The following is an 11,476-nucleotide window of genomic DNA, read 5'->3' as shown; positions in this document are numbered from 1 at the left end:
TAAGGAGAGGTCCCGCTGCCTCGCCGAACATCTTCACCACCTTCATCCCTTTCTCTTTCTCTATCGACTAGTCTTCATCTGGCCCAGTCCGAGGCAGTATCATCCCTGACATTCAGGCCTGAGGAGCCGAAGAGAGGGCTGCAACGGACGCAATTTGCAATTCAAATTTTATTTTTGTGTAAAATAAGAAAATAAGTCCCGCGGTGTGAGATGTTGAAGCTTATCTTTTTGGCTGCCCTCGCCGGGCTCTCCAGGGCCAGTGATGTGATCGACTTCACGGATGATGACTTCGAAAGCAAAATCGGAGACCACAGCCTCATTCTTGTAGAGTTTTTTGCTCCTTGGTGAGTGTTTCCACCTTATTTGGTAACGATCAGAGCATTAGAGTGTTTCCGAAACGACACATTTGACGTTAGTATGCGTGCCTGCGTCGTGGTAAATAGTGCAGCTAATTTGCGGCAACTTACCTGACGTTGAACGATTGAAACATTACATTTTATATGTTGTACTCGTTTAATTTTATAAGCTACTTTTAAATCTACACAATTTGTATAAAATATTTCAGAGCTGGAAATGTGTAACAGTCTAAGGTTAATTGGCTCCGGACCAACGTTAGCATTAAAGCTAAAGGCAGTGCAGTGTAAGCCAGGTAGCTGTGATTAGGCCTTCTTAAAGTATGCTAACTTTTACACTTTTTACACATATAAAAGCTGCTGAGAACCAGGTATTAAATAAAATGAGGTTTTATGATAACTTTCATTTAAAACTGCGTGCTAAAGAGGCTATAAGGAAGTTAGGGGTGTGCCCTTTCACTGTTGTAACGTTCTGATTGGCTAAAGAAGTTTTGGTGTCGACCTCTGATTGGTCCAGAGAAAGTGTGACGTTTACTACAGTGCCAAACTTAAATCTGTGTGAAAAGGTTAGAGCAAAAGTCACCGAAGTTGAGTTTAAATTAATAATTCAATCCACCAAACTGATTGTTTTTGTTTATTATTTAAAGTATAGTGTTATATGAGTAAAACATGAGCATAGTTTATACATTTATTTTGTGTTTACACCTTTAATACACTGAACTTTGAGAGTATTATGTCTTAATTTGGCCACATTTTTCCTTTATGAGCTGCTGTAACAAATGAATTTATTGATTCCAGTGAGATATCAATAATAAAAGTATAGTGGTGGCCAAAGTTATTAGAACACTTTGTTTTTTAAAAGGTTTTTGATTGATTGGCTGGTAAAATACCCATAAAACAAACAAAGAACCTACAAAGTCATTGCTATGCTCTGTAAACCTCAAAATATAGCCATTCTTATAAGTTACATCTATTTTACATATAAAGGAAAGTCTTTGACTTAAATTGCAAAAAGAATGTGATAACATTTGTTATAAAGTTCTTATGCCAGAGACATGTGCTGCTGCAACTACTTCAAAAAGAGGACAAACTAAATGTTAAAGTTCAAAGTGAATAAAAACAGTAGGAATCACTTCATCTGATATTTGTTTTGCTTAGAGCAACTTTAGGATAATCAAGATTGAGTTGTAATTGACAAAATGAAAGTTAAGGAGAAGTTTATAGCCAGAGGTTTATTTTCACAGCACTCTTTAAAGCAAACATAAAGTGATGTTAAGGCATTTAAAAACAAAAATTAGTAAAAACAAATGAAAAATGCATAAAGCAGAGTATATGTGCTTAATAAAGTATAAGCATGTCATGTTAAAAGTAGCTCGGTAGAAAGCTCGGTCTTGAGCATTGACTCCATGATTCCTCTCCTGCTTATAGGTCTGGATTTTGAAACAAAGGTTCCTATATTCATTCATGGATTCATCTTACACTTGAATATTTACTGTTTTACTTATCTGATGACAAACAAAGCATCTACCAGTTTGTCTAACCTTTAATTCTGGTTCAGTTATTAAGTAAATACTTTTCAATCTGGTGGATCCAGTTTTTTCAGTCACAGTTGCATTACTCGTGTTTGACTCACAGGGATCAGATTCCTCGTTGTGGATTCTTGAAATCCCTCTAGGATCTTTGCCAGGATGAAACCTGACTACAGCTGCTTGTTCTTTCTTTGACGGATCCATATCCTCTATCCATTAGGTGTGGCCATTGTAAACGACTAGCACCTGAGTACGAGGCTGCCGCCACACGTCTGAAAGGCACTGTAGCGCTGGCCAAGGTATTACACAACACGGTTCACCTGACTCTGTCCTCTTCAACATGCACTCTGCACCTCCTCAGAAAGTCAATGATTTTCTCTTTTCCCGTAGGTTGACTGCACAGCTAACAGCAACACATGCAGCAAATACGGCGTCAATGGCTACCCGACTCTGAAGATCTTCAGGGATGGAGAGGAGGCAGGTCCCTATGATGGTCCCAGGAGTGCAGGTATTTTCCTCTGATGGGATATATTACATGTCCCTGTTTAAGTCATCTTAAAAATGAGCTACTTCAGTGATCTCGTGCTTTTCTTCTTCTTCTTCTCTTAATTTTGTTCCTCTGGCTTTCCGTAGATGGGATCGTGAGTTTCTTGAAGAAGCAGGCTGGTCCAGCTTCTGTGGAACTTAAGAGTGACGCAGACCTGCAGAAGTTTATTGCGGACCAAGATGCAAGTGTTATTGGTGAGATGTTTATCTTTATTAACTGGATATTTCTCTGCAGTGTGACATTGCACTTTATTTTAATTTCATTTTGACTTTAGTTTCAGTTTCATTTCTGATGAGTGTCTAAAGCTGGTTTGTGTAAACAAGCTTCAAACATCACACAGTTAAAGAAACAGTATTTTAATATAAAAGATAATTTTTGATTTCTTTTAAAGGCAAGCCATAAAGAGAATATTCTAGTATCATTTGTGTTGAGTACATAGGTTAAAATGAAAACAAACACTTTAATTTAGTGGTAAGTTTGTTAAGCTTTGTAAATATAAAACCAGTATTTCCTGCAGACTCATGTAGTAGGCAGTGACCACGCCACAGGTTTCACACCAGTTAATCCGTGAGGTTGTATTTCCTCATGAAGACAAACTGAGAGAGTACAAAAAAGAAAACTAGTGGCACATGAACTTGGGGTTAGATAATAACCTTCATCCTTACGTCATCAATCCAAAGTGTTTTTCTGGCACAGAGAATAATCATCACTGTTATTACACTCTGATCTGACTGAGTTGTCATTTTTTCCCAGGATTCTTTGCTGATGACAAAAGCACAGCACACGCAGAGTTCCAGAAAGCAGCAAACGCTCTGAGGGAAAACTACCGCTTCGCTCACACCAACACTGAGGAACTCCTCCAGAGCAACGGCATCGATGGAGAGTAAGTAGTTTGCTCGTTTCACTTCAGCGTGACTGTCGTTAGTGCAGCAGGGTGACGGCGTCATGACAAGTCCTGGTTCTTTTTGGTTTCCAGGGGAGTCATCCTCTTCCGTCCACAGCGGCTGGCCAACAAGTTTGAGGACAGCTCCGTGGTTTACGCTGACGACAAATACACCAGCAACAAACTCAAGAAGTTCATCCAGGACAACATGTGAGTGTTACTCGTCTGTTTGTGGGAACTTGTGGAGCAGTCGTGGTCAGTTCTGTCAGCTGAAACATTCAGACGCCTCATATTTACAAAGATGGTCACAGACCAACAGGAGCTTTTCTCTCTGCAAACACAGCGAGCGCTCTATCAGCTCTGAGCATACACACGGATGTAACGGACAGCCTGTGGTTCTTCTGATGAACAAATACTGAACTTTACTTTTTTAAGGTCACTTCGGGCAGCTGAGTGATGACGAGTGCACAACGTACAGATCAGTTCTCACCTTTATTTAAGGTGCAAATCAGACGACAGAGGCCAGAGTGCTTAAGGCAGAGCTCTGCAAACAAACTACATACTGCATACACACTGTATTACACTCATTAAGATTTAAACAAATAACTTTTGATTGGTCATTTTAAAGTCTTGGGACATCCTAAAGTTCATGTTAAGAGACTTGAGAAAATTTAAACCGTATCATTAACATACAATAAAAGTTGTAAGGCTATAAAGTAAGGTTGATGTTAATTTCCAACCTTGGCACTTTTCAATACCATGTGCTTTAAAACAAAAAGAGCTCTTGATACCTAATGATAATTAAAAAAATAATCACAAAAACTCATTTTCAACCCAAAGCTGCTGAAAGACAGGGACAGCAGCTGTGAAAGATCGACGTTGAGAATAAAAAAGTGTGACAAACACTTCCACAGCTCTGCAAAAACGCACAGGAAGGTGCAATGTTTTGTTATTGTGCTGCTGAAGTTGTGTGCATGTCTCAACAGAGCTTCAAAAAAAATCCCAACGTGGATATTTTGAGGAATATTAATAAGAAGGATTTGTAAATCATGATTTGTAGTAAGGAAAAATATCTCAGCATGTTTTATTATTTACCCAGAATCCAGGTGCTAGTGTGTTTGTTGAGGTTAAAAATGTGCTTGCTTCTATTGGAGAAACAGTCTAGTGGGTTTTCCTGTGTACCGTAAAGTCTGGAAAATAAGTGACACTGGTTCTGGGTTAAAGAAATATAAAGAGGAACAAACTGATTCAGCAAAGTCAGTAATATCCAGGTTTGTGGAGCTGCATGATTAATTCTAGTGCAGTTTGTTTTCACCATGTGGAGCTCTCTTTGTATCTTATAGAACACAAAATTTCCCATAAAGCTGTAGCTTTGCAGCTCCATTAGATATCACACATTGCGCTAAGCTGCAGATTTAAAGATATGTTGCAGCCCAACTGTGGAATTCCCCTCCTTTAGTTTCACTTTCACTTTTCCCTACCTGACCTCTTTTGATAACTCACTGCTACTCTTCAGAATAAAAGTCTGTGCTTCATATTTCAGAAAATCTAACCTTAAATCAAACTGCTGTGGATAGTTACACTGTTATAAATACTGCTCTCTGTAGCCTTCTTCTGAAAGATTAGAGCTTGTTGTTTTAAAGTTCTTGTAAGCTGACCTTCTCTGTGTCTCTCATTCTCAGTTTTGGAATCTGCCCCCACATGACAGACGACAACAAAGACCAGCTGAGAGGGAAAGATCTGCTGGTGGCTTACTATGACGTCGATTATGACAAAAATCCAAAGGGATCCAATTACTGGAGAAACAGGTCAGTGTCTCTAAAGTCGCTTTAAAGTTTGTCTCCTTAAAATCTGAGTCACAACACAAAACCCTGACTTTAAAGTCTGACGTCATCCAAACATTTTTTTCATTTCACAGGGTGATGAAGGTGGCAAAGATGTTCCTGGATCAGGGGAAGAAGCTGAACTTCGCTGTGGCCAACAAGAACATGTTCAGCCATGAGGTGACAGAGTTTGGCCTGGACGGCAGCTCAGGAGAACTGCCCGTGGTCGCTATTCGTACTGCCAAGGGAGATAAATACGCCATGACTGAGGAGTTCACGTAAGTCAAGTCAGATGTGTAACGCATTTAAAAAAAAAAATGAAATTTTACTGCAAGAGAGCTGGACAGTCGCTCTGACACATATCTCGTTTGCTTCTCCTTAGTCGTGATGGTGCAGCTCTGCAGCGTTTCCTGGACGATTATTTCGCCGGCAAACTGAAGAAGTACCTCAAGTCAGAGCCCATCCCCGAGAACAATGACGGACCTGTCAAGGTGAGCTCAAACACAACTTTACATCAAACAGTTTTGTCTGGGGTAGTTGTAATGAAACATTTCGAGAAGTTAACAACAGGATGATTGATCCGTTGTGTTGTTTACATCCAGGTTATTGTGGCTGAGAACTTCGACTCCATCGTGAACGACGACAGCAAAGACGTTCTGATCGAGTTTTACGCTCCATGGTGCGGACACTGTAAGAGCCTGGAGCCCAAATACAAAGAGCTGGGAGAGAAGGTGAGCTGCGGACTCCTGACGCACTGATTTAAGGCACCAGATCTGAAGTTTCCGCTTGATGAGACTTAAATTTATCAACTTTGAATTATCTCTCTCTGCTCTTTTAGCTCGCCAATGATCCCAACGTCGTCATTGCCAAGATGGATGCCACAGCCAATGATGTGCCATCTCCGTATGAAGTCAGCGGGTGAGTTAGAAGTCGCAAAAAGTGCTGCCTTTACCTTGTTTGTCCATCAAATGGCGCTGTTGAGTACAATTTTTTGACTGTATGTTCGCCATGAATGCTGGAGTTGGGCATGAATGAAAGTGTGATGAAGACGTTTCCAAATAATGATGTTGAAAGAATCTTGTGGCTAAGAAAGTTGCATGTTGTGTACGGTCTCTAGATAACGTCGCTTTAAAAATGTTGAAAAATGAAAATTCAGATTTTTGTCGTGATGAATTCTTCATTGTTTGTTTTTTTTAGTTTCCCCACGATATACTTTTCACCAGCTGGACGTAAGATGAACCCAAAGAAATACGAGGTGAGCCTCAGCTTCAGTGTTGATAAAAACAAAGGTGTGTTTGTTCCAGCTCTGCTCACCGCTCTTTCTCTGTCTCTGTGCCGCAGGGAGGCCGTGAGGTGAGCGACTTCATCTCTTACCTGAAGAGGGAGGCCACAAACCCTCTGGTAGTGCCGGAGGAGTCCAAGAAGAAGAAGAAGAAGTCAGAGCTATAAAAGCTCCAAACAAGAACTCAGCATCCCCCTCAAACACAACAGGAGGAAGAGGAGTGGGGACATCATGCGAAGAAAGAACTAAATTATATTCCACTCTCTTAGTGAACTACCGAATGCTCTGAAGCCAAGTCAAAGACGCGGCTGTCCCTTTAGGTCCTCCACTGCTCTGGGGAAACTGTGGAAGGTGGAGAGGTGGTGGCCAGGGCCTGCCCCATGTTTCAAAACAAAAACAAATTTTTAGGGAAGAGGGGACGTCTTTTGAAAACTAGAGATTTTTATTTCCCCGGGTCTGTCTACCACACCTCAGGCTGATGCACTTTGGTTAGCCTCCAGTCTCCGGTCATCTGTCGCTTTGATTTCGTTGTTGTCATTGTCGTCACAGGGGGATACTGGTAGCGGTGAATTCCTTTCTGTTCTTCGTTTTTGTTTTATTGCTTTTTTTTTTTTTTGTAAAACATCTTTGTTTTTGTACATTTGGAAGGATTGTGAAATAAAAAGGCCCACAAAACCAAAATTAACTCATCTCATCCATGAAAAATGTTTCTCACCTTCAATGAAAAAGTTTTCATGTGTAAAATTTTCAGAGGTGATTTCTTCTTTGCAGCCTTGCAGAGGCTCATAATCATTATACCACTTTTTGTCAGGGGATCTGTTCTGTCTTGAAGTGATCAGTCAATCATTTGGTCGATATACTGTCAGATAATAAAAACTGTCAATGTTTCCAGATCCAGAGGTCTTAAATATTGTGGTTTTTCAAGTAAAACTGGTAATCAATGATGTTTTAACATTTAAAAAAAAGATAAATAGCTTTCACTCCCTGAGAACATTAATCATTCAGTCTTTTGTCTCTGTTGTGCTTCAGACCAAAAGATAACCTTTGCAAAAACCTCAAAATTGAGGAAGTAATGGTAAAATCACTGACACAAATAATTCATTTTTGTCACCTCCTCTATTCCTATGTCAAACTGTTTTCAGCCACTTTTGACAGATTTGTAAAAACTGTTTGTAAAGGACAAAAGGCAGGGAAGCAGCAGAATAAAACACCTAAAAAACATTGGAAAGAACTATAAAGTAGTTAGGTAAAGTAATTCTTATAAATTAAGAATTAGTAATCAAGTTTATCTCAGGTTATTTTTGTAAATGAATATAAAAAAATAGCTGAAATGGGTGGAGGATTTAAGTAACGCTACACCATTTGGGGAATAAATATGACAGATAAACTCTAAAAAATATTTTTTCAGTATATTTAGATTTTTGGTAATTTTTGAAAAATTAACTTATTCACATCAAGGAAAAGACTGTTTTTATATATATATATATATATATATATATATATATATATATATATATATATATATATATATATTATATATATTATATACATTATATTTTCTAAGTCCCATAATCTAATTTTATTTTATTTTATTTTATTTTTTAACCTTATTTTAATATTTATTGACTCAATTATTTCGTACTTTTTTTATTATTCTGGCATATTGGTATCTGAATGTTCAGTGCTTTTATTTTTGTATTACTTTTTCCTTACCTTTTTATGTATTCTATTTATTTACTTAGTGATAATTTGATTGGTATTTTGATAAATATATTTTACAGAAGTGCGATACTCTCCTTTCTAAAGTCGTTCTTATTTATGTGTTGTTATTGATCTATTTTACAATAGATTTCAGAGTTCTTTATTAGTATTGTTTTTATTATTATTTCAAAATAAATTAATTCGAAATACGCAATTATTAATACCCGAAACGCAAATGAAAATGTAAAAGAAATGGAATTTCAGTATCGACTTATTTGTGACTGCAGCAGTACATCTTCTTACCAGCATGTGGCGCGTGGTCTACACCGAATGCAGTCAAATAAAAAACAAACGAAGAAGAGAATCAGCCAATCAGATTGCGAGTAATAGGAGACTTGTCCGGGCATGTACAGAGTTTACACGTGCAACCGTGGTGCTACAATGTCAGGTAATTATATCGAAAACTACGTTTAAATGTTGCGATTTTATCAACAGTTTTTATCCATTTGACGTGTTTACTGTATTCCGTTCAGGATAAATGTCAAGTGCCGTTTTTGACGCTCATTTTTTTTTTGTAATTCATGAATTTACCGAGGCTTTCACAACGCCACGCCAACACTGACAATTCGCGTTTACGTGGCTGATGTTACAGTTTGACACTTCTCAGGAATATGTTTCTGTATTACAATTTACTTCTAACCTTTTCTGATCAAATCGGCTAAAATAAAACCGAACACAAAGCAGCTCTTCTAATGATTAAGCACTATTTTTTACAGATGGCCTGCTCGTAAAAAAACGGGCATGTGGCCCTTTGAAATGAATCGTACATGAGATAATACAAGATGTACAGTATGCCGAATTCACCTTTAAAGTTTAGTGATAATTCAACTCAGTTTAAGCAGTTGTTGAGTAAAGTTAAGTAACAGAAATAGATATTTTATATTCAAATGTCGAAATTATGAACGGAGTTTCGTGGCTGGGACGTGTCGAAGTAAAATGTGGCACTTTAGGGCAGTGAACCACATTTTTTTAACCAGTTTACAACTGAACAGACAGTTAAATTATTGAAAAACAACCCTTGAGTTTCCCAGTTCATAGCTCCTAAATTGGCTCATTGTTGTTGCTGTCAATCACCTGTTCCCAAACGTCAGCGATATTTCTGCAGAGCAGCATTAGAGACTGTTGTAAATAACAGCTCTCAAGATTGTACATAACGCCAGAGTAACTGTTTTAGAGCTTGAACGTGGTGCTTTGTTTTGTACTTGTTATGTTGCCTTTAAATATTGCTTGTATACATGTGGTGAGGGGAAGTAATACAAAAATACACACCAGCTTGAAGGCGCAAGGAACACAGTTTTTTTTCTGCTAATGAATCATTTAACTGTGGTTACTAACCTTTATTTACACTGATTTTGACTAATCAAGCTACATTTGTTTTTTATTTCTTATCTCAGATATGATCCCCAAGCTACTTAATAAAGCTGACAATGGCAGAGCGGTCAAATAAGGCTAAATCCAGCTCTAGGGGGCTTCTTAACAACTACCGGTACCTGTGTAAGAAAGCCATGGTGACTCGCGCTTTGGAAAGTGCGAGAGCCACAAGAAAATATCATCAGAAGATTATCATCGCCAACATGAAGAGGAAAACATCGGCCAAACTCAGTGAACCAGTGGATACAAATAAACTGATCAAAAAGACCAAATCAAGCCACCAGGAAGGACAGAGTCAACCTCTGAGCTCTGATGTTTCAGAGTCTGAGCCTTCTAATCCTAAATCTTCTGAGCAGCACAAAGACCTCTGGGAGGTGGACAGCGGTTTCTGCTCTGAGACGAGTCCCCCAGCCAGCGGACGGAGCTCGCCGTGCCTGAGCTCTTGCTCGACCACGGTGGTGGCGATAGACTGTGAGATGGTGGGGACGGGGCCACGGGGGTGCTGCAGCGAGCTGGCACGCTGCAGCATCCTGGACTATCATGGTAACATACTGTATGATAAATATGTGCAGCCACGACAGCCCGTCACGGACTACAGGACGCGATGGAGCGGCATCCGGAGGCATCACCTGCGAAATGCAACGCCCTTCAGTCAAGCCAGGGAGGAGGTGAGGCCTGCTAGTTGAGCAGTTGTCATTTCTATTCTTGTTTCAGCCTTTTCATGATCGTTAACTTTACAGAAGTGGCACTGAAGCTTTGTTCAGTGTAAATAGGTCACACTGAATCTTCAAATCATTGATATTTGCACAACTGCTTTATGTTCCACCTCTTGCTCTTCCCTCCTGCAGATCCTCAGTATCCTCGAGGGCAAAGTGGTTGTTGGCCACTCCGTCTATCATGACTTTGAAGCTCTGGAGCTTCTCCATCCTGCTCACATGGTCAGAGACACCTCAACTACACAGCTCCTCAACAGGTTGGCCGGTTTCCCTCGTGAACGCTGCGTCTCCCTCAAAACCTTATCAAAAAAACTCCTCAACAAAAAAATACAGGTGAGACGCAAGGAAAAGCTGCTCCCAGTAGCCATTCCACATCATGTTTGACTTACAATGCATGTGAATTAGACGCTCCTGTGTTAACCCTGCTTGACCCTTTGGTCTGTCTCCTGCTCAGGTTGGAGAGCGCGGTCACTGCTCGGTGGAAGACGCTCAAGCCGCCCTCGACCTCTACAAACTGGTGGAGGGAGAGTGGGAGCAAGACCTGCTGAACAGCATGCAAGACGATGCAGATGCTCCACAAACACCAAGCTTTGCTGCCTCAAACCACTACATGCAGGATGAGTACTGGCCAAATGATGTCACAGCTGAGGGCCAATAAGATGACAGCGGTACTTCAGCAGAATCCAGTGACAAGCAGAGAGATAATGATAATGTGAAAGCAGAGAATATTGACAGTGAAGTCAAGTTTCGACATGAAATAGTTTGAAAAGAATTGAAAAAAAATGACGAAAGTGGTAAAATAACTTGAAAACACTTGTTAACTTATTAACTTTTAACATGTTACACATGGTTGGCATGTATATCAGCTGTATTGCTGTGAAACAAGAGTCGTTGGTTTTGACACTTGATCATGTTGATCATTTGAAGAGTTTGAAGTGCATTTCTTAAGATGTGCAAGAGTTTTAAGTGAATACTACAAAGGGAAATTAACTTACTGTTAATTTAAGGACATGAACACTGAGCACATGCTGCTACTTTGGAAAATAAGTAGATCAAGGAACAATTTATGAAATACATTCTGTGAACAAAGCAGAAAACATGTCAGAATACACTTGGAACAAATATAAGATGGTGAATTTTCATGCTTCAAAATTACCGTCATGTTTACGTGGCCTGAAGCATCAGCCCTGTGTCTGGACTCATTACCTCTC

At 39.4% G+C, this 11,476-nt stretch overlaps 2 protein-coding genes across 2 annotated transcripts; both read left to right on the top strand.

Moving 5' to 3' along the window:
• On the top strand, positions 1–7,310 carry pdia3 (protein disulfide isomerase family A, member 3). Its single transcript, XM_074678486.1, has 13 exons — positions 1–344; positions 2,103–2,181; positions 2,273–2,390; positions 2,516–2,623; positions 3,183–3,312; positions 3,406–3,522; positions 4,995–5,120; positions 5,231–5,413; positions 5,518–5,626; positions 5,738–5,866; positions 5,974–6,053; positions 6,333–6,390; positions 6,477–7,310. Exons 1-13 carry the CDS (start codon positions 211–213, stop codon positions 6,582–6,584), a joined length of 1,479 nt encoding a protein of 492 aa, XP_074534587.1. The 5' UTR covers positions 1–210; the 3' UTR covers positions 6,585–7,310.
• A 1,171-nt stretch (positions 7,311–8,481) lies between these two features.
• On the top strand, positions 8,482–11,438 carry isg20 (interferon stimulated exonuclease gene). Its single transcript, XM_074677907.1, has 4 exons — positions 8,482–8,566; positions 9,573–10,217; positions 10,398–10,598; positions 10,720–11,438. Exons 2-4 carry the CDS (start codon positions 9,606–9,608, stop codon positions 10,921–10,923), a joined length of 1,017 nt encoding a protein of 338 aa, XP_074534008.1. The 5' UTR covers positions 8,482–8,566; positions 9,573–9,605; the 3' UTR covers positions 10,924–11,438.
• The last annotated feature ends 38 nt before the right edge of the window (positions 11,439–11,476 follow it).

Source organism: Halichoeres trimaculatus, unplaced genomic scaffold, assembly GCF_033239565.1.
Source record: "Halichoeres trimaculatus isolate MK-OKI-2021-1 unplaced genomic scaffold, fHalTri1.1 fHalTri1_scaffold_10, whole genome shotgun sequence".
Taxonomy (NCBI): domain Eukaryota; kingdom Metazoa; phylum Chordata; class Actinopteri; order Labriformes; family Labridae; genus Halichoeres; species Halichoeres trimaculatus.
The sequence above is the reverse complement of the archived record's forward strand: the minus strand, read 5'-3'. Positions and strand labels throughout refer to the sequence as shown.

Coding starts and splice junctions, on each gene's coding strand:
- pdia3 (XM_074678486.1), top strand. CDS start 211: ATGTTGAAGCTTATCTTTTTGGCTGCCCTCGCCGGGCTCTCCAGGGCC. Junction 3,313..3,405: donor AGCAACGGCATCGATGGAGA/GTAAGTAGTTTG, acceptor TTTGGTTTCCAG/GGGAGTCATCCTCTTCCGTC. Junction 5,627..5,737: donor ACAATGACGGACCTGTCAAG/GTGAGCTCAAAC, acceptor GTTTACATCCAG/GTTATTGTGGCTGAGAACTT.
- isg20 (XM_074677907.1), top strand. CDS start 9,606: ATGGCAGAGCGGTCAAATAAGGCTAAATCCAGCTCTAGGGGGCTTCTT. Junction 10,218..10,397: donor TCAGTCAAGCCAGGGAGGAG/GTGAGGCCTGCT, acceptor TCCCTCCTGCAG/ATCCTCAGTATCCTCGAGGG. Junction 10,599..10,719: donor TCCTCAACAAAAAAATACAG/GTGAGACGCAAG, acceptor TCTCCTGCTCAG/GTTGGAGAGCGCGGTCACTG.